At 43.0% G+C, this 22,315-nt stretch overlaps 3 protein-coding genes across 5 annotated transcripts in view; all 3 read right to left on the bottom strand.

Moving 5' to 3' along the window:
- Window positions 1–656: 656 nt before the first annotated feature.
- On the bottom strand, window positions 657–3,247 carry LOC112468043 (C1GALT1-specific chaperone 1-like). The gene is made up of 4 exons (XM_025037058.1): window positions 2,804–3,247; window positions 1,600–2,693; window positions 1,226–1,527; window positions 657–1,074 (listed from the first exon to the last, which is right to left on the bottom strand). Exons 2-4 carry the CDS (start codon window positions 2,435–2,437, stop codon window positions 838–840), a joined length of 1,377 nt encoding a protein of 458 aa, XP_024892826.1. The 5' UTR covers window positions 2,438–2,693; window positions 2,804–3,247; the 3' UTR covers window positions 657–837.
- Window positions 3,248–3,945: 698 nt separating this feature from the next.
- LOC112468037 (tumor protein p63-regulated gene 1-like protein) lies at window positions 3,946–5,958 on the bottom strand. 2 transcript variants are annotated; one of them, XM_025037045.1, is made up of 6 exons: window positions 5,753–5,958; window positions 5,430–5,649; window positions 5,170–5,346; window positions 4,869–4,976; window positions 4,426–4,559; window positions 3,946–4,332 (listed from the first exon to the last, which is right to left on the bottom strand). In XM_025037045.1, the coding sequence occupies exons 1-6, from the start codon at window positions 5,826–5,828 to the stop codon at window positions 4,142–4,144; spliced, it is 906 nt and encodes a 301-aa protein (XP_024892813.1). In that variant the 5' UTR covers window positions 5,829–5,958; the 3' UTR covers window positions 3,946–4,141. The 2 variants fall into 2 exon arrangements, with proteins under 2 accessions (XP_024892813.1, XP_024892814.1); XM_025037046.1 differs by lacking the exon at window positions 4,869–4,976.
- A 445-nt stretch (window positions 5,959–6,403) lies between these two features.
- The window catches only part of LOC112468036 (vacuolar protein sorting-associated protein 13D), a 16,831-nt gene continuing 919 nt past the window's right edge, over window positions 6,404–22,315 (bottom strand). The window contains exons 3-24 of one of the 2 annotated variants that reach the window (XM_025037044.1): window positions 22,058–22,289; window positions 21,761–21,957; window positions 21,479–21,640; window positions 21,151–21,388; window positions 14,207–21,060; window positions 13,807–13,957; window positions 13,513–13,735; window positions 13,197–13,440; window positions 12,700–13,068; window positions 12,282–12,470; window positions 11,883–12,206; window positions 11,575–11,767; window positions 11,318–11,500; window positions 10,970–11,200; window positions 10,465–10,491; window positions 9,896–10,056; window positions 9,116–9,730; window positions 8,834–9,016; window positions 8,385–8,756; window positions 8,188–8,300; window positions 7,669–8,101; window positions 6,404–7,564 (exon numbers count right to left, since the gene is read on the bottom strand). In XM_025037044.1, coding sequence (XP_024892812.1) covers window positions 7,463–7,564; window positions 7,669–8,101; window positions 8,188–8,300; window positions 8,385–8,756; window positions 8,834–9,016; window positions 9,116–9,730; window positions 9,896–10,056; window positions 10,465–10,491; window positions 10,970–11,200; window positions 11,318–11,500; window positions 11,575–11,767; window positions 11,883–12,206; window positions 12,282–12,470; window positions 12,700–13,068; window positions 13,197–13,440; window positions 13,513–13,735; window positions 13,807–13,957; window positions 14,207–21,060; window positions 21,151–21,388; window positions 21,479–21,640; window positions 21,761–21,957; window positions 22,058–22,289 — 11,796 coding nt within the window. In that variant the 3' untranslated portion in view covers window positions 6,404–7,462. Of the gene's footprint in view, window positions 7,565–7,668; window positions 8,102–8,187; window positions 8,301–8,384; window positions 8,757–8,833; window positions 9,017–9,115; window positions 9,731–9,895; window positions 10,057–10,464; window positions 10,492–10,969; window positions 11,201–11,317; window positions 11,501–11,574; window positions 11,768–11,882; window positions 12,471–12,699; window positions 13,069–13,196; window positions 13,441–13,512; window positions 13,736–13,806; window positions 13,958–14,206; window positions 21,061–21,150; window positions 21,389–21,478; window positions 21,641–21,760; window positions 21,958–22,057; window positions 22,290–22,315 lie in introns of both variants that reach the window. The other variant, XM_025037043.1, reaches the window with a different exon arrangement.

Raw genomic sequence — 22,315 nt, forward strand, 5'->3', positions numbered from 1 at the left:
AAAATGTGGGTCAGTCGGTCGTGGATCGTACATAGACGGTACCTATATATAAAATATTTACATGTAAAATCATGTTGTGTGCATCTATAATAAATATACAGTATAGAGAAATGCATAATATTATAGAAAATATCCTATAACAATTATTACATTTATCAAAATGTGATTATCTTTTCTCAATAAAGTAAAATTTCTTTCTTCCATAGATATGTTTTCTTTGCATCTTCGAATCTACGTGTCCTACGCAAACTTTAAATTAATTAAAAATAATAATAAATATATAAATTAAAGCAAAAGAAAATACACACATAGTTATTCCTACATAATATATCGAGTATAATTGTTTTTATTAATCATTTGAGAGTTGCGATAGGCACGCTTCTGTGAAAACGTTTTAGATTAGAAACGAGATTAACTTATCGCTTTCGTTCTAGACGTTAATGAGCCTCTAATTAGCTTGATAAAACATCCTGAGCACAACAAGGAAAATAGTTTTATCAACCATTTCCGATTGATGAATTACCCACAACGTATAAGCGGATTAATTGTATAGTACAGTGATCGGCGTGCAACTTTTGGCTTGATTTTCGTTGATACTCACCCTCTTTATCGCTCCTGTAGTAAATTGAATTATGGATAGTATCAATGTTATATTTATTAATATACTTATTTACCAAAGTTATATTTATTTTAATGTTTGGATAATTATATATAAAAAGAAAGGAATATCACAAATATTCGTCATGTCTTAGTACAATCACCTTCTCGGTACATTATATTATTCTATTGACAACTATAGTAAAGTGTTGAAACTAGCGTTCTAACAAATACTCTCATTCAGTTTTTTGTACTATCCACAATACTTTTAGTCCTACAATTAAACGTGGATCGATTTCCCGCTTTGTAACTCGCCAGTAAACAATTTAGCGCGTCTGGAGTCATCCGATAATTTTTAGCAATTTTTAATTGCTCCGGTTCGGAGTATCTCGAGTGCCATATTTCGTAATAAGCATCGCTGGATATATCACTCAAATGCGTGATGTTGAATTCCTCTTGCAATGCAATCTTCCAAACCTGGAATATAAATGTACATACGATTATTATCGCGTCAATTACAATTCGCGTCACATTTAGCAAATAATTTAAATTTATCTACACTATACGATTAACACATTGATACTTGATGGAATTAGAAATAAATTTACACATAGGGTTAAATACTCACATCCTCTTCGCGTACTGGAACCTTAGCAGGGACGTTACCAAATCGACTCTCACCGTTCAATACATGCAATTGATACAACAAATAATTTAGGGTGTGCATTTTGTCGGGCTCACTGGCGCTGAAAGTCACGGACATCGGCGAGCAGCATTCTTCTTTTATCGGGTATACAGCACGTGTAAAATAGCTGCCCGGTTTCGCAATACCCCATAGAAGAGTTTGTAAGGAATAACCATGGAAAGTACCTCTTAAGTACTGATCTCTGGTATCAGACGGATGTATGCCTAAGGACGACAGATGCCTTCCTGTAAAATAAGACAGAAAATTGATATCGCAGACACGCAGCTATCACAAATTTACGTAATTATATTGTTTACCAAGATAATAATCTTCCTTTTTCCAATATTTTCCGCCTTTAATACATTTTTCCGTAGTATTGAACATTTGCACTACTTTATCCAGTGTGGCTCTACTAAGAACATATCCGGATTGAGCAACATTGTAAGTCTGACCCCAAAGAACCACTGGGTGACCCAGATAATAATCATGCCTATGGTCCAACGGAGCAACCATATATCGCAGATTTTCTGGTATGACTATAGTATCGTCTTTCACGAATATAATCCACTCTAGCGTGTCTACTTTGTCGTTCCAAATATAATTCATAGCTTCGCACAACAGTTGCCAAGAAGATACAATTTTTACATCTGCATTAATAACAGGCAATTCCGCATCCTTCAAGCGATGTCCAAAGAAATATATATTGTTGCAACGTTTACCCCACGTAGCCTTGATTGATTTTCCTAGCTTGAGCTTCTCCACGAAAACCACACACGTGACAGACACTTGTTTTCTCAACCAGTTCCATTCTGTGCCTTTAATCTCTCTCGCGCCGTCTTCTTCTTGCGGGCTATACAAGTATTTGTCCAGATCAATTTTGCGTAATTTCAAGTTTTGCACTGCCAACCAAGCGTAATACGTAATACTGTTAAAGTCAGACGTTTCGTTTGCCTTTTTCCAAAGTTGTAGAATAATCTCTTCGTCATGGGATTTTTTATTCAAGTAGTATTCAGGCTGCCACAATGATGACTCTTGATTGACAACTAGATCGGCCACGAATATACTCCTTAATGAAACAAATAGTAACGGAAGAACAAAGCCGATCCCGGAGCCGACCAGGAATACCGATCTCTGTTTTAAAAATCGGAAACGCATTTTGTCATCACAATGAAAAATTCGATGAAATCCAGTCGAGTTTTGTCGGGACTAGCGACAGGTGGTCTAACATCAAGTAGAATCTATATTACACTCGTGCCTTCAGTCATTATGTTTGACCTTCGTTGAACTCAATTATCTCATTAAGATATGTTTCTGCACAGATATTGCGTGTACATTTTAAACTCCTTTGAGTCTCACTTCTTTATTCTCGTTTGTTCCATATCGTTTGCAGAGTCGATTTATTCCGACGGGACTGCAAGCATACAACACAATTAATTTATACATTGAATACATCGTGTCTATATTCGTCACTGATTATTCCAACTAATTATATTAACAACGTGATGAGCATTAATACATTACCTGCGGCATGTGCTTCATTACGTATGCGTTGACGATAAAAAGTAGAATGAAATCATCATAGAATCATCGATAATATTATACTGTAGACTGACATTCTATATGCCAAAGCGTGTTTACACTCGAAAACTTATAAATAATTTTATCATAAGCGTTCTATTATAAGCAACCGCGACAATCAGTTTGTGATATTCGCTGCTGTCCAATCAAGTATTGAAAGGTATTGAAAAATAAAAATTTGCCGAGCGTACGGTGCAGCATATGGTGATCTAAGACAATCATGATATCCGTTGCCGCGTTGAATCAACAGGTGACATAAACAAGACATCTGTTGGGCCGACGTCCTAACCTTATCTTGACGCCTAACCTGATCCGATGTAAATCAGCTGACGATCTGTGATTTTGAATTCACAAAACGCAAGATAAGATAAATCCATGAACAAAACTTTTCTATAATAAAGCAATTTCTTTTTTCCCCATTAGTGCAATACATGTAATACATTTTATACAACAATAAAAATATTATGTATTATAAAAGTAGGAATATTATTGGAAAATCTTGGTTGCTGAAAGCATTTGTCTCATTTTACCTGAATTAGAAAGATATATGTCAAATATATATTCAAGATTTCATTTATTATTAACTCAGAAATAGATATATAGCATTATACACTTATAAGTTCATTGCATATTCCTACGATAAGAAATCACGATAAATATTTTATAAATCCTTCCGCATATAGTAATTCAAGTGTACTGAAAGTAGGGTATGTTTTTAATATGAAATATTTTAAAATTTTATTATACATTGAGAAAATTAAATTTTCATACGTTCTTAAATGAAATAAATTTAGTACAGTGTAAATGTATAACAGGAAATATGTATACATATTTTAAAATTGTGTATGTGTATGCATATATATTTTTCTTACGCTTATATAAATTTATATGATACTGCAGAAAATATGCAGTGATCAATTAATAAGAATTATCTGTTTAATAGACTTTACTGTTAGATTTACCATTTTTTATGAAAATAATTAAGCAATTCTAATAAAATACTGTAGATTTAAATTTTAATATACATATAATTTAATATCAATATATATATATTAATAATAATATATTAGTTATTATTAATATATATATACATATATATACTTATTTATCATACAAGATTGTGTTGCAATATTAATTACATTATGATTGTGTTGCTGTTCTACAGTAATACTGTACAAGAAACCGAAACACGTATAATAAGAAAAAATTCTAGAAGCGAGGAAAAATATTAAGCTCAGAGAAATACCTTGCAACATTTGCAATTCTATGAGATCAGAGAAGTTAGAAACTGACTTTGCCGCGTACTTTAAAGAAACCTAAGCCGTTTCTATTGTGCACTAAGGCACCGAGACCGCAATAATTCTCTATGATGATCGGCATGTTAACAACGTTGCATTCACGAGGTAATAAACTTTTGAGCGTAGTATTGAAGGCTTCTATGTCAAATCTCGTTTTAACAATCTCGGTTCCATCTAAAAAGACATCACAATTCTCATTAGCACACGGGCAAATCTTTTATACAGCGATACCACGGTTTCTTTAATATTGATTTTCTTAACATCTACCTTTGTACCAGAACAATGGGTGACTAGCGTACGTGAGCCATGGTATACCTCTCGCGAACGGATTCCACTTTTTTATAAGAGGCAAGGGTTGCCCTCCGTTCCACATAAGTCTTATTCCCGACAAATGCCGCTTCCTGAAAAATTTTTAATCACGTTTCCGCAGACACTTCGATATATGTACGTGAAACAATCCAATCTTTTATGCGCGTATTTTTCTCGCGGTGTTTTAACTCTTGCAACGCGTCGCATTACACAACATTGATAAAGTTTTATAAAGATTACATATAACGTAAATACACAGAAAACATACTATGTAAAACAAGCGTTTATTAATACAGATATATGGTACGATACAATAAAGAAGCGGTAGAAATAAATACATAGAAGGCAAATTGACAAAACACAACAAGAAATTAGTGCTGATAGATAACAAAGCTGTATACCTAGGCTCAAATTGAGCAAGATTAGAGCAACCTGCGATAGACGACAATTCCTGACGCACTGCACAATGAATTATAGACGATACGCCTTCTGCTAATCCGCTTAATCGTCTAGAATATATTAGATTGACATGAATAATATGCACCAGACAAGAACATAGAAGCATGTAATTTCTATTTTATATCGAGCATATATTTTTACTGTATGTACGTCTCATTATATATAAATTATATAAATTTAATGTACATAAAGGTCATAAAGTTTTTGGTACACAAATTACTTATAAATATTACAAGTACTTACGGTGCAAGAGACGAGGTTGGATAAATCAAATCCCCCGTAACTACCGTATCAAACAGCAATATAGGTATGCGATTAAAGTCCAGTATCTTTAGAGAAATAAAGTCGTACTTTATAGAGTAAAGGGCTTTCGTCGCCAATAATACGAGTCTTTCCTTTTCCGTGTCCCACAGACTTATCCTGCAAACAAATAAAGTTTTCTGTCAACACAGAGTGTTACAATAACGGAGAATCGCATAGACTTTTATACAGATAGTACGTACTCTGTCAGAAGCCAACTTCCTACGAGCTCGTCATTGTTTTGGTTTATCAGTTTCTCCGTACAGTCGCTTATCGCCCTTTCCACGACCTCGTTCCTGTCAGTGAAAAATGTATGAACGTCTATATGCTTGAATGGCACGTTGCACACGTCTCTCGAGGCCGAATGCTGCTTCGACGCGTCATCCGCGCTCTCCGCCGACGCGGACGGTCTGACAGTGACAGCTGAAATCAAACGCAAGTAGCACGTTATTTTTGCAGAATCGAAGAAAATTATTAAAAAATTGTTGTGTGACAGTCCCCCGGAGAAACTGACGGCGAAACTCACGGTCGGTATTGGCGATTTCTAGGGTGGCTCTTTCGAAATTTACCGCAGGTCCCTCATCCAGACATGTCTCTTCCATGTCTCCGGGCTGTTCGTCGACGAAAGGTCCGCGTTACATGTATCGGAAACGCGCGCGATAACGGAGGCGAGATATATATCCGAGGCACGACTTTTCAAAGTTGATCCACACACAAACGCATTCGATCGAATCCGAATGACATTTGAACGCGAGTGACCTCGCGCGGCGAAAGGCTGAAGCTTCGAAACTGGAGCAACATTGGCCGCGTTCAGCAGACACAACTGTTGAGTTCGCCTTATCAACACTCTGCGCTGATTAGTTGGTTCTGAAAGTAAGAGCCAATCACGTTCGACTGCGACTCAGCGGCTTGGTCTGCTGAACGCGGCCAATTGGAAAATAAATTCTCCCGACGCATATATTCCGATTATCACTTTTGTGCCACACAGTATACGCTATTTAAATTTTTCTTGGACAATTTTAATGTTAATTTTTTTTGTTTTCCGCAGATCTTTTTTTTTACATTAAAAAATCCAAAATTGCATTCCGAGTTTTCCTGTAATGAGTTTTCCTGTTATTTTTAATAAAATATAGTACCTTAGAATGCATAATGAACAAAAGCCCTTTTGTATCCCGACTCACTGTCATACTTGTAACATTTATTAATCTGCTTAACAAGTATCAACATGATATATATTACAAACGTATATTATCCTCGCATCTCGTACGCCAGCTTTACAAAAGTACTTAAATATAGCTGACTTAATCTATTTGTACAGTTTACGCACGCTCTTGTTACATACACACAGGTGTTCGTACATACATACACAAAGGTTGTTCTGTACAAAGTAGCACGTTGCAAGGCATTGCAAAACGAAAACGTGTAAGCGGCTAGAACAGAAAAGACGTGTGCTATTGAAAACGTACATGTATATGTATATAAAAAAAAAGAAATACGTGCTACGATACTTGGACTCACTAAATTTACGCTAAAAGCCTAGCTTTGGTTCGATTACTTCTAAGTATTGCGTTAAGTAGGTCAATCCGTGAACAAGTAAGTCGTCAACTTTAATACATATATGTACATAGATATAACGCGTCCCAAAATCACGACGTTCCAGTTATAAACACCAAGCTGAAATTGTGGAGGAAAGTCTACGCGCCGACCTTGAGTTACAAGCAGTTAAAACTCGAAGCACGAAAATACGTGTACTTGGTTTCATTACAGAGATAAAAATAGTTTTCCATTGAATCCTTCCACTGAAGGTTGACCGAAGACAGCCTCATCGAAAACGCGTGATTCTGAGATATCCTGCACGCGTGTTGAACTGGCATATGTACACATATATGTACATTATTAGAAAATCTCTCCTATGACTACTTTACGTATTTTTACACCTTATCGATCCGTATCAAAAGTTTCTGTGTCACTTGTGCCACATTTGCAAGACGCAAAATTAGAAATTGATCATTACTCGAATTACGCTCGAATTATGCCCGATTTATGCCACGTATTGGCGAGCAATTACTTTTACGATAATTCGCATCAGTCTTCTTGTAAACTTAACTTTAAGCGTTGTAACTAAGGCATTACCGATTCTCGTGCGCTTTACAAGATAAAGTTAAAACTTTGACTAGAGAAAGTACGTCCAGGAAAACGCGTTAGAGATAAGATCGAATTCTGGTCGCACAGTCGATTACTTATAATGTTGTACGTCATCCAACATGTTATCCGACGACGACAACGTCAAGCTTCGTTCTTCGTGCATTCCCTTGGCATAATTGATTTGTTGCGATACCTACAAGCGCGAAGAAGACGAGTTAATGAATGGTAATAAGTCGGGATGCTCATGGAATGAGAAAGAGAGAGACTATCTTACGCCTCGTTATTTTATGTACTTACTCGCTTCGCCACCTCTTCGTTGTCACAGCGTACCTTCGGCCGCCTCAACAATTCGGCCAATCCGTCCAGGTTGACCGCGGCCGACGAGTCGAATCTGGATATTAACTCTATGTAATGTAGAGTGACGTTGTTGCTTTGAACCTTCTGCATCGGCTGGCAACGCAGGAGATCCGCCAAACTGACTTGGGTCACCACCGCTTTCGTGCCGCCAGAGATAACGCGTACTCTCTCGTTGGACACCAGCACTCTGAGATTCTCCGTGCCGCTGCACAGACACTCGTAGGCGACGAAGAGCTCGGAATAGTCGCGATTGTTAATGCTGTATAGGAATTCCTGGCCCTCGGCCTGCTGACGATTGTACGGCGGCAGCAATCCGGTAGAACCACTGACGACACGCGGCGGTCGGTCGCGCTTCGGTATCGCACGATGAGCGCTGTATAAAAAAAGAAAATCAATCCGACGTCGAGAGATACTCGCAGCGCAGTCATTAGGGAAATTACGATAATATAGTCATATTACCTTCTACTTGTCTCTCGTACAGCACTAGCTGTCTCTGTTGCTAGATCTAGAACACCAACGACGGGTTTCGTTATTGTGCCTACCACTCCTCTTCCAAAACCCGCGAAGAAGCCCTAGAATTTTATATCGTCCATTATTTCTAAGTTCTATAAGATGATATTTATATCGGAGGGCCAAATTTATTTTTAAATATTTACTGGAAAACCCTCGCTGGTTGCTCCGTCGTACGTCTGTTTAAATATACTAGTGACACCACCCAGCAGACCAAAACCGAAACCCTTTAATCCGGCTACCAAGTGATCGCTACTGCCCGTAGTGTTAGCCCGAATTCTCTGCCTGGCCTCTTCGTGTCTTTCGTCCATAATCACTCTCCCTAAACCGTCTGACAGAGATTCCGTCACTTTCGCTGCGGAGTTCGAAATACCGTGCGTGACGTTCTTCACTAGACTCTTCACGCTGCCTTCGTAGATAAGACCAGAAACACCTTCCGTGACGTCATTCATGAATCCAAGAGGATTTCCCAAGAAATCTACGGAACCTAGAATAACTGCAGCTTGCCACTTCAATTCCTAAAAAATACCATTTATTTATTAAATCAATGAGCAAGCGAAAAAAAGCTATATATCGAAATCTATATTTGTCGTACATCTTTGTAATGTTTTACGATGGAATGTATTAAAAATTGACTGCTCTCGAATGGATGTTTCTTAACAAACGGTTCCAGCTCGATAGTGGCGTTCTCAAAGTTAATTAGAGTCAATCCCAATTTCCTCTTTACAGCCTGCAGATGATGTGGCAATTTCGTCGTAGTGAGCACGCTGAGTTTTACCTAAAGAGAGAAAAATGTGTGTCATGTGAATAAATGTATTGTTAATGTTATTCATGAAGCAATGAACACAGAGTCTCTGCTACATCGATATCTACATACTTGATTAGGAACAAGTTTCAGAGCGCCAAAGTAATATCTCTTGGCATGCGCGGCGGACACTTCGGAAATAAATCTTTGTGCCTTGAAATCATTCTCGTCGACGGGTACTTCCAGTTCCGACTTGCCAATTCCAAGGAATGCTGCCAGTTTCAGGATAAATTTCTCTTCTAAGTGTACGCATAGTGGTTTGACACTCACTATGACATGTTTATATATCTCGGCATTCTGATTCTTTGATTGTAACTTCTCCACTGCTAAATGAAGAGCGGGTCGGTATTCGTCCTCCGTGCGGGATGACCGTGTCACGAACAAAACCGAAGTGCATTGCGCCTCAAACAGTTGATTGTCAATTTGCACGTCGGCGACGCTCAGATCCAATGTGGTATTCAATGGGGTCTGCACTAGATCTAAGGAGATTGCGGCCAGCCGCGCAAACAACAGCTCTTCTACCGGTCTTTGCGACACGATGGACAATCCAAGACCGGCCGGCAAGTTCAGCTCCAGATTTAATTCGCTAGAATCCAATTTCTTAATATCGGCGTTGACCTGGGTCGGTCGATGACTTACGGCAATGTGCGACCAATCGCGTTCCTCGAGTAAGGCAAACGTTTTCTTCTAAAATACAAAAAGATCTGTGTTAATTAATTCGGACATTAGTGTTATCAATGATTCGTTTCTTGCGACATTATATGAATAATAATGTTTGCAATATAACAATTTTTTCTAACAAAGTAAATAAGAAAATGAAAGTAAATGATAAACGGTAAATTTGACACCCACCCTTTCCTTGATATCCAAAACTTGCAGAACGCGGGTCGGGCCGTCAGTGGTTACTCTGATCGATAAGAATCCAGAACCCGGCCGTAGCTTTTGTCTACCCACACGTTGCTCGATCGGCGGTGGATTGCCGTGTGTCTGAGGACCTAGTACAGCTTCGCTCCCTAAAAAAACAGCGGCGTTCCTTTTTTTTCTGCGTGTAAAAATGTGATATGATTGTACGACTTAAAAAGAGATTTGCGAATGCACAAGCACTGTACGCCAGAGTACGATAACGCCGTGATTGACTCATCTCACGAATTATTTGGCAATTTAATTTTTGTATGTAAGAATCTTATTCGGAAAAAAGTTTTTTTTTCTCGTAAAGACTTTAAATAGAAAGAAATATTTCTTTTCTTTTATATCGCGCTTTGACGTTCCTGGGAAGGTATGCAATGCTTACGAGGAAAACAAAATAAAAAAAAAAGGATAAAACACAAGCAGAGAGAAAATATATTATAGCACGTAATACTTATGGGTATAAGCTCATAGGAAATAGCCGATTTTAATGTGTACTTTGAAACTATACGTACACATTTGCCAACGGGCGACACTGCCGCCTGCAACATTCATGATCAATTTAGGTCTCTCCAGTTGAAAATAGCGAGAAAGGAATAATGACAAAAAATAGAAGACTCTTAACAACGATGGAAATTAAATCGGCAGACAAAGTAGAGAATACAACACAATATCGTGAGACAAGTGGCGCGCACCTGTCATTAATATTTTTTCATTGAATGATCCGAGTTATTTTGCCAATTCCAACGATACCGTACCGCTCAACTTACAACCTTTTATGTTTTATGCTTCGCATTTACAGGTAGAAGCATTAGAATTATGTCACACACGCATCTAAAAATGGCAATCAGCTCGCAAATAAAAGATATGTTGGACCAATTCAAAGCAACACAAAATAACAGAAAATATATCTGACGATGAAGCGCGTGACAAAAGGAAATTCGCAATTTTCGCGAACAATCCTTATCAATTTAATCAGTAAGCGAATCAGCAAATGTCTGCAAATAATAGTGTCCCAACCTTCATATAGTCCCATAAAGCCGTCTTTCGACTGAACGCACATATTCTTATGTGCGCAGCATAGACGTCCGTCGTCGGTGAATCGCCAGGTCTGTGTCGATCGTCGCCTGGGGTCCGGTTTCCTCAGGGCGAGAGCGCAATAGGTAAACGGTTGCGGTGCGGTGCCTGCTATGTCCAAAACGAATATCGTGTCCGGAGCTTTAGAATGTTTGTCTCTCGGTGGACTGGAGCCTGTCTCATTAAAATTGTCTCATTAATTATTAAACATAAGAACAAAAGTACGTTATTATAATTTTCCTCGTACAAATTATGTTGAAAAAAATATTTTTATTGACATTTTTGTGTTACCTTCGTGTTGCAGCTGTCCATCGCCGGTCATTCTCCAAAGCTGCGACCTGTCACCGTACTGTTTCCTTCGAAGGGCAACCCAACCCCCAGAACCAGCCTCTAAGACTAATCTTTGAGTTTCTACATCTAGCGGATCTAAATTACTTTCGCCTGTTCCGAGATCGGAATCAGTCTTGAAGGTGCCTGTCAAGATAAAAGCGCATGATCGGTATTTATGTACACGTACTCTATTTTTTATTTTAGCCATTTTATAATACCTGTAAACGCAATGTAAATGAAGTTTTCGTAAGTCAGTCCTCTACCCTCTCCTAATAGATTTAAGTCATAAGAAGCTGTCACGCCTCCGGGTGCTGTCAGCACTAAACCAGCAGCTTTTATTGGTTCGTCCAGGGCGTATGGTACCGATGAATGGGGTCTTACGGTCCACTGCAGATTATCAGGAACTCCGATCTAGAAGTACGGAGTTGCAAATTAAACAATTAGCCGTAAAATTCATGAAAATAAAGCTAATATAAGTATTAACAGCATAATTTAAATGCAGCTCTAAAGAGAGATATAAGCACACCTGATTAACTAGTAAAGGAACTTCTGAAAAATTGTCTACTCTTATAGGCGGCGGCATAGTATCAGCATCAGTAAATACGATAAAGAAGGTAGTCTCCTGCAGCACTACATCTACTCGTAGAAAATGCATCTTCCCTGTTACATCCCTGACATTAATGGTTAATGAATAATTGTCATCCAATCTGATACCGCCTGACCACATACAATCCGGAACATTAGTGATTCTGACGCAGAGCAATAAATCTTTATCCAATCGTGGCCAGTGGAAGGGCATGTGACAGTCGGGCATAGTCGTTATGTATGTCGCCTGGGCATCCGGATGGGACTGAAACCGATATTGTATCGAGTAACAAAAATTATCGTTCTTTGATATCGTCTTGATTGATTGTAAGAAACTTACGACAGTCGTCGTGAAACATTTCTGAGCCAGCTCCAAAGTGCAAGATGACTTGTTGTGCAACTGATATCTCGGCGATAGTGTAACCACTGTAGTAGCTCTGTATCTTCCTCTTGCTGCGCGAGTGGCCACGCTAATCAAGTAAACTATATCGGGTCTGCCATCGCGTAGACTGATTCTCAAGCGATGAACCTATAGGACATAAAACAAATTTATCATCGTCATCAAAATGATTGAAACACTTTGTAGCAAGTTCCATGAATTTGTTCCTGTATCAGAAATAATACTAGTAATTATCAAAAAGTCAAAAAGTTAAATATATAAAAACACAGAAACACATACATGTGTAATATGTGGATAAAAATAATAAAATTATTACAATAAAGATCGGAATAAAGATTTTATGTGACAATATACTTACGTGGATTCCAGGCTGCAAATGAAAATGCTGAGACCACTGTGGTATTCCTTGACGATGAACTTCCGTTCCGATCCTCACCGACAGAGTTCTACTGGCCTCTTCGTCGCTGAACGAGAATAGCAATGGCGCTACCATCCTCGCTCTTTCGTGTTCTTCGAATTGCCCCGCCGCCTCAATGCCGACTCCCTCTTGTCTAAACACCAACGGCAAGCCGGTCTTGTTTATAATCCAATAAGGTGCAGTAATATTGATTTGCATGGCTGCCCCTTTCTCCACTGCTATGGTTGCTTGCAGGTAAAGCATTCTGCTGGCGGAATCCAATAATTTGAGACGACCAGTAAAAGAACAACTGTTCGGTGGCAGTATTATCTGAAATATATAATTATATTTTATTATTATTTAACATTTCACTATTAACTAATTATTACTGAAACGTGATAAAAATAAAGTTACCAAAGAATCAAATTTGACGTGATAAAACCAATTGTTACACGTACCACTCCGTATCCTGGATAACCGTCTAATTGAATCGTAATTTCCAGTTGCTCGTTCAAATTTGCGCAATGCAAATCCGCGCTGCAGCCGGGAGTGATTCTACCGCCTTCTATACCTGCCTCGTACGTCAATTCGTATGGTAATAAGTTCGTCAGAGTTATGGGTGCCATTACTGTGATTGTGTGCGCCGGCAACACTTGCATACCGTCAGGTGGATAATTGTTTCGTCTTACGGCCACGCACATCCTGTGGTAAGAGAAAACAATAGTCAAGTTTTGCTATTAAGCTTCACCGAGGAAAAAACTCCGTTTCACATACCTGAATATATTGTTCTGATTAGTCCGGCAAGTGACATAGCTCTCTGTTACCTCCGACGGCTTCTTAACTACCGTCCAGTCCACCGATTCCATGCAATATTGGAACAGGTAGTTCGAGATGAGCGGTTTGAAGGACATCTGCACCCCGGTGTGTGTTATAGGCGCGGACATCACCGATTGCGCCGGGACTTGGAGAATTCTTCCAGTGCTGGTTGAGGTCAAGTCTGAAAGAATACAATTGTTAATCAAATTTGCTAATCGTTATCAGAGGCGGATCATAAAAGATAAAACTGACATCCAAGTTGATTTAACGATTTCTCCATTTTGATCTCGATCGGATGAGCCAGCTTGTTGGACACCTGAAGAGCTGATCTAATGGTAACCAATTTCCTGGCGGATCCTTCCAATTCCACAGCAAACACGACCCTAGCTTTCGGTGTGAGCGGCTAAAATTGAACATTATTATTATTCTTTATAATGCGCCAAGACAAATTCTTTTTGAGCAACTAAAAAACGAATATAGTAAAAAAATGAGACAATTTAATTGTAAGGTTTACGAAATAATAATTATATTTTGTAAAAAGATATGCAACATCACAGAAAGCATTAAACAGAGAGATACAGAACACGAATATGAATCACGCTGTTGGTTTTAATCGAAATACAAGAAATATGAGTATAAAATATCATTTTACCTGAAATCCGGCAGTGTCAGCATTTGCATGTCGGAAGTAAATGCCCACGCGATCGACGGTCACAGGATCCACCGGCTTCCATCCTTCAACCAGAACCGCAATTTGATGCCTTCTGACGATATGCGTCGCGTGATGTCTTAACTTGCCTCTCTCTTCGAACGTAAACGGTGTTGTGTCTCCTGGTATTACCTCGATCCACGTGTTGTCCTTGTCCAGAATGTTCTTCGCTTGAGATGACGCTTTGCTGACGTCTATCGTCTCGTCCGCGGTGGCGATGAACGTTTTAAACCAAAGTCGACAGCCAGTGTCATTCTTCAGGGCGAAAGGTATGAAAGGCGATCGACGTCGATACATCTGTCCCCCTGTCACCGATTTACTGACAATTACGTTTCCGTTAGATAGATAGTAATCCTGTGTCCAGTTGTGTTTGACTAGTTGCGCGAGTTCCACTAGTGTCAGCGTGACATTAACGTTCACAGAATCATAGGAGTTGATGGATACGTGCAGTCTCTTTGGATCGAGAGAACTAGTAAATATCTGTTCCCATTCAATGTTCGCCCGCCAAGGTTCGACAAATGGTTCCCATCCGCTTAGTACTCGATTGTAATAGTCCACGCCGATGGTGGCCGACAGCAAGCCGGGCTGCTGACTCAGCTTCCGCAAGTTGAAGTCCGCCAAGGTAATTTCCAGAAGCGGCACGTCCGCGTCGCGACAATCGTCGATGATACAGATTCGCATGCAGGATATCTGCAGCTCCACGGCCCGGAAGACCGAATCGTCGTACGCCGCGACCGTCTCGGCACTCGTCGGCACCGCGTTCTGCGTCAGCCACAGAGCGGCCTCGTCCAGCTGGCCGTCACAGTGATCTAACGCGATTCTGCAATCGGCCTCCGCAAAACCTAAATTGACTAGCTTCGATACCTGACTGTCCATCATCTGGCGGCTCTCCACACCCGTTTCGTTCGATCTCTGTCTCGCCCATAAAGTCTGCTTGGGAAGTGAGCTCAGCATCCTAGAGAACATGGTCACGTCGTGATAGCTCAATCTCACGCACAGTGGGTGTAATTGGATCTCCAGGCATCTATCCTGAGTCAGATCCAAGCTCGCCCCGACTGGATCGATGATCGACAGGGCGGTCTCGTTTTCCAAGCCCAGGATGCACGAGAACAGTTCGCAATGCGAGAGATTGCAGGAGAGCGGCTTCTCGCCTTCCTGTGGCGACGAGCGATACGACAGGACGGCGGTCGTCTTGAGAATCACGGCGTTGGTGTCAAGGATCGCGGTGTCCTCGACGATGACTAACTCAGAGTCAGTGATGTTGATCTTCAGTTCAAACGGTACGGCGGTCGCGGCGGTGTCGATGACCTCGGCCTCTTGATTGACAATTGAGACATGCAGGGCGCCAGGTATAGGGTCCGGTTCCGGCGAGTTCAGCAACAGGAAATCTCGCACGGCCTGCCACCAGTCTAGGATGGCAGTTAGTCGCATGCTATGCAGCAGAATGGTGGTCGCCGAGTAACCCTTACGTTTCCGATGATGTACCTCCGCTTGAACGCGATCCTGCGCGGCTTCAGTCGTGTCGGCCGTGTCTCTCAACGGCTGTAGGATTTGCGTGAACACGTTGCACTGCCGATCTATCGGCTCGTTCTGAAAACGCGTGTCCGTGATCAGGATCTCCTGCGACACCAGATCGATGTCCTGCGAGCCGTCGCTCAGCGAGTCCAGCGTCAGTCGGGACTTGATAAAGTTGATACACGCGAGCGCCGCGATGTTGTGTCTCGGGTGCAGCTTCACCGTCACGTTTACCAGCTCGAGAGTTATGCAAGATCGGGTCCACGTCTTCGCGCGATTGTCCACGGTCGGGATCGCGTATTCCACCGTGTGATTCAAATCCTGCACGAGGAGGCGCAGATCGTCCAGATTCTCGCTGATGTTGTAAGACAAGAGGCCGCGGATCAGCATGTACTGTTCCGGATCCAGGGCGCAGTCCATCGTCGACAATATACCGTGGATGCTGAGATCGGGTATGTCACGGCTGACGTAAGTGTCAAGATTCCGCTCGACGCGAAGCTTTAGATGACACTTTTCTGTAAGCAACGAGGAGCCCATTTTTTTAACGAGGAAGCCGCCCACCATCAAGGCGTCCGCGTCCTCGTTCAGGCTCGAGTCACACTTGAGCCGTCGTGCCGCGTACACGTCCATGTTGACCAGCTCGAGTAGCATCACGTCAAGCAAGCAATCCGGAACGACTAAGGAGGTGTCGAATCTGTTGTGTGCTGTAAGTTCTCCCAAATCCAGCAGAATTAATTCGTCGGACCTGGAACTCACTGGCAGCAGGATCACCGGCGCACCGGCGTGCAACTGCAACGATAGTCGCGTACCACGCTTGTTCATGTCAATGACGGCACCGACGCCGGCCCGCAGATTCCGCATGATGCTCCACAGCTGCGAGAAGTGACCGAAGAAAGCCTGTAACTCCGCCACGAATCTCTGAGTGTGAACGTAATGCACGGCGGACATCTCTAGCTTCAGTCGCGCGTCGTGAGGCCGATCCTCGCAGTCGGCGTAGCTCGAGTACTGGAAGTTGAGCGCCTTCCTGCCGGACGACAGGAATCTCTCGCGGTAGAATCGGCCGTGCGGCGTCAGGTCCAGCAACGACATCGAGCCCAGCGATCCCGACACCTTGGTCTTGCCGTCCACCGTTTTGAGGATGTGCATGCTGGCGTTCGACACATTGGCCTTGGCTATCTCGCGTTCCAGCTGCGTCAGCACCAACGTCAACGATCTCACTTCTATCTCCGTCTCCGACCTCACCGGCAAATTGTCATCCACTTTGCTCGCGCCGGTACTATCGCTATCCGGCGTGGCTCGATGCGCGGCGACTTCGTCACTCGCCGTCCCGGACAGGCCTGCAATCCCAAAGAAGTCAAACACCACCATCCACGATTCCACGCTTATCACTAAGTCCAGGCAATTGAAGTCCACGGTTACCATTTTGCGATGGAACCGATCTTCCGGTACGATACAGCCGTTCTCTTCGGGACGTGTCATGGTGATGCTCATTAGCACCAAGTTCTCTTCACTGGTGATGCCGCCTGGCGACGGCGGCGGCGTGTTCGGCGTGTCGGCCGACGAGACCGCCGGTTTTCTGCGCCAGTGCGCCGGAATCGCGTCGTACAGAGTGTAGGTCTCCAACCGATCCGGCAGACTGCCGCGTCCGAAGGCGTTCTTGTACTGTCGCGCGAACGCAAGATCTGGACACGATCTGGATGCGCCCGTAGGCAGTTTCGCGCGCGTGGGCGCCGACGACTGCATCATGTAGCGATGTCGCGAGCCGACCGGGCACAGAAGATCCTCCATCAGGAGAGAGCGCAGGGCGACCTGCACGCTGGACTCATTTCGGTGTAACTTATCGTACTTGACGACGAAGTCGCGCATCGACAGCTCCACCAGCGGCTGCTCCGAATGCGCTTGCTTCAGTTCCACGCTGAGGATCGGTAGCTCGAACGAGACCTTCACGCAGAGGTCGAGCTTCTCCGAGTAGTCGGACGTCCCGTCGAGATCATCGTATTCCGACACCGCGGACGTGGCAGTCACGGCAGGCATGGAGATCAATCGGTGAGCGGTATCGAGCAGTTGCTCGTATTGACCGCGCGACAGCGATACCTTCAACGGCGTTATCACGGCGCCGTGCACCTGGACAATTGGGCTATTGTTCGTAAATTCGCCGCCGTCGAGTAGGAAGCTCATACTTTGCGTTAAGGTGTTCTGCTTCTCCACCAAGATCTTCAGCGTTGTGTCATGCAGTATCGGCTTACCCGACTCCTTGCACGAGTACATTTCCTCGGCTCTTGGCAGGTTGGTTTGCGACTGCCCGATGTTGGCGGATACCTCGAGAGAATACAGATTCATGTCGCGCACCTCCAGCGTGACCTTGTGCTTCGCCATGGAGCCTAAGTGGGGTTCGTGTCGCAGCGACATTGTACCTAGATGAGCAACGAATACTTGTTTGCTATGGGAAGAACGCGGTATCACGAGCACCGGGCTTTCTAAGAGCACGTCTAATTTCAACGACAGCGCATTTGCGTTGTCTAGATCGAACGAGACGCTCGGCAACCGTTTCCGGGGCGGGATAGTCCAATCGTCGGCGTTCACCAGACCGATCGCCATATCGGTGGCGGCCGCGCTGATCTGGCGCGCAAAGTTGCTTAGATATTGCTTGAACTCGTCGGCACACGAACGCAATTCTGATATTAGGTGCGGCGCGTGAGTGTACCAGACGCTAGCCACACGTATTGTGAGCTCGAGATCGATTTCTACGCAATCCTCCTCGTTGGCTGGCTTGGTGCTGCGATTGGCCACGAATCTGAACGCTTCCGGCTGATCGGATAAACTACTAAAGTGCTCGAGCGGATGATGTTGCGGATCCGCCAGAGGATCCCTACCCACGCTGATTATCCGCTGATGAGTCTTCCCGGTTGATGTCTGGTCGAGAACCTGTACCCCGCCGAGAGAGCCCGAGATCGACGTGTTCGCGGCCAAGGTCGCCTGTATGCGCGCGTCCGACATGGTCGCCGTGGCGATCTTCTGCCCCACCAAGTGATTGTCCTGCATGACCGCGCGCAGAAGTAACACATTTAAGCGATGAAAGTCAAAGGTGATCTCAGTTCTCGTTGACATCGACCTTATTTCCGTACTTTGATTCGACAAAGAATCGTCTCGGCTCGCGACATACGCTGCCTGTGATTTTTGCAACGGCAAGATTCTTCGAAAGAAACCTAACAATTCCACTATCGTCTCCTGATTGGCTATGATATCTAGATTATTGAACTGTATATTTGCCATTCTTAGATTTTCCGTAGGGTCGTCTACCAGCGTCAGCTCCACGACAATCAGCGCTTCCGAATCCAATTTTTCTAGGCCGACCAACGAGTTGTTCCTGGGTGAATGCGGGGACTTGGTTTTGTTCACCAGAGTGGACAGGGCATTGGTCAGGGCGACAGGCGAGGTAAGTCGTGGTGGCCTCGTGGAGTCTGGTGATTCGGGCGACTCTGGCGAGACGGGTGATGTCGGCTCCGAATCCCTTAATCTGCCGGAAACGCTGTCCATGCCGACGTGCTTGTGACTGGCCACCAACAGCTCGAAATCGGGCCCGAATTCCTGAAGAGCATCGACCAAGAGCAGACCGTGGACGGAGAGGGAGACGCTCAGATCAGCCATTCTTTTGCTGAGGGCCGCCCGAACACCAGACACCTGCAGCTCTGCCACGCTGCGACCCCTCGACTGTAATTCAAAGGCCATCTGATCGATGATAAATTGTACCATCACGGCGTGGCTCAAGGAACGATCCAGATTCTCTTCCTTCCTAGGGCTTTTCGGCTCCACATTGACGGCTTCTGTCTGCGGGATGCCGGCGGAAATGGTGAAGCTCGACAGTAAATTATAAATTAGGCGTATTGCGCCTAATTTCTGCTCATTCACGTGCACCACCAATCTCGGCAGATTACCAGATACCGTGACCGACGGAAAGTTAGGATCCGAAGTGGTGAAGATACGTCGTTCGACTTGTAACGATATGTTGAAACGCTCGAGAAAGTGCAAGCTCGACATGCCTCTCGTGCGAACGTGCTTCCAATTGTCCTTTGTCTTACCCACTAAAATCTGCAGGTCCACTAGATCAATGGAGTACTGGTCGTACAATTTTTTATGTAACTCGGTCTCGGACAGACCTTGGAAATCATGTAAGGAGCCGTTCTCCTGGCTACCGGGCGGAGTGGAGCAAGGTGTCTCGTATCTCTCGTCTTCTTCATCGTCACTGATGGTAGACTCCGTTTTCAGTGCCACCTGATTTAGATTCGCGTCGTTTGATAAATGTAACTTGCCAAAATCGACCATCACCACGGCCGCGTTGGAATCGACAAAGCTCTCCACCAATAAGATCTGTGGTGCAGAGATCTTAAACTGTAAATCCCAAGACGAACGGTACACAAAATCGCCGTCCAAGATCTGTTCCCAGTTCTTGATCAGCTGCTTCCTCGTGCGACGCTTCATCGCCTGGAATCGTTGATTGGACGACACCGATCGATGGGGCTTGCACATAAAATCTATCAGCCAATATATCACGGTTGGATTATATACGACATCCAAGGACTGCGAGTACACGTGCAACAAATGATCCACGTTAATGTGCAGCGGCCTTTTCTCGTAAATCAGTTCGAATAAATGACGCGGCGTTTTCGTTAGTTTCTCCGACGAATTGCGGACACGCGAGGATATGCCGTTGGACGCGACTTGAGGTTGCACCAAAATGGGAAACGTGGAGTTCTCCGTGAGAAAATCGTGCAGGTACAACGCGCCCAAACTGATCGAGAACCTGTGCGATCCGGATCTGGGTCGTGACTCATAGCTCAGGTTCACTCTTTCGAACTTCAGTTCTATCACTGTTTTCCTACCGTTGCTCTCGTCTTTCGCGGTGCACAACGATATCGCGCCTTGCACTAGAGCGAAATTAAACTGTCCGAATACTGTGTCGCGACGTAGAAGAGTGTCATCGTTCATAGTGTCCGCTAAAACGTCCAGCAGTTCTCCGTCGAAGGTAGTCGAGCTACTTCCGTTTTGCGTTCCATTGCTGCTGGGAGACGTCTTTGAATACCAGCCCCACCATTGTGGAAACCATTGCTCGAGCATGCCGCGTCCTTGTGGCACATTTATATTAGTCTCTTGTTGTGACTTTGCAGGCTTTACTTTCTCTATAGCCAGTTCCCTCAATACTCGAAGCTCGTCGAAATTCCGCTCGTTCTCGACCTTCTCCTTCAATGTTTTAATTTCCGGAGGTAAGATCGAGGTAGGCGTGCCTAGTGAAGAAAAAAATGTAAAATTTTTATTTCAAGAAAACACAATTGTGAAAATCTATTTTAAAACTATTAAAAAATATTTATTTGTACCTAACAATTTAGTGTATGCTTGAACGTAACAAACGTTCTCTCTGGCTCTGAGAAATACATTTTCCCAGGTTGGTTTTGGTTTGAGGGTATCTCTGCCGAGATGGCACCTGGCGGCGTACTTCCACCATTCTTTGCAAGCTTTTTTAACGGGGATTACTGGCCTACAACGCCACTGCTGTTTACGACGATCTATGCGGTCAAGCTCCTTGATACACATGACCAACTCTTCATATTGAAGCTAAAAGAATAATTTGTTATATTATACGGATCAATCGTATTGATATAAATATTTGATCGTATATCGATTATTGTTATCTGTAAGACTCACATCTGTTATAGATAATGGTACTTCGTCTAAGAGCAAATCTACTACAATACGTGGTTTATTAATAGACCTCAATGGACGTTCTGTTCGATCCCTCTTGATGTGTGCTCTTGCATTCACGGGCGATAAGATGTGCCATCGAATCTTATTTTTGCTCATGGCAATCTAAAAATTAAAAAACTGGTTACAAAATAATAATGTTGTATATATAAAATATAGATAAACAAGAGCGTGTGATTAACGGTGTTATCGCGCACACTGAGTTATACTATATGTATGTCTTACAGCTAGATCGCCTAGATTGAGACCACCAAAGAGTTGATCTTTCTTCACGTGGTCCCAATAGATTGAAAGACTATCGAGTTCCATTAGCTTAAACGACGCATCCGTAAGATTCCAAGATGTAGAACTGGGTATCCAGCTGGCATCACAACTTTGAGCAGTTAATGCTCCAATTGTAATGCCAAATACAATGCCATTATCTACATATAAAAAGATGAAAAGCACAGTGAATATCAATATATGATAGAAAAATTTTTATTCACATTATATTCATATGCGCATATATGACTCTTTGCTTACCGTCTGCTAATGTGATACCATCTTCATATCTAATATGAACATCTTTGATATTTAACTGTAAATTCTCAATGATATTCGTTACTAAAGATGTGCCATAATTCAGCCACGAGCTGTAACTTGAAGCATAATAACCAGGATCGTGCTCTATATCGGTTCTCCATCTAGCTTCCAAGGCGTCCAGTCGACTGAGTTTATATTCTAGTATTGCCTGTTCCTCTGCCTCGTTATCGTACTACAAATATTTGTTTTTAAATTGAA

The sequence above is a fragment of the Temnothorax curvispinosus genome, unplaced genomic scaffold, assembly GCF_003070985.1.
Source record: "Temnothorax curvispinosus isolate PA1 unplaced genomic scaffold, ASM307098v1 QBEX01018008.1, whole genome shotgun sequence".
Classification (NCBI taxonomy): domain Eukaryota; kingdom Metazoa; phylum Arthropoda; class Insecta; order Hymenoptera; family Formicidae; genus Temnothorax; species Temnothorax curvispinosus.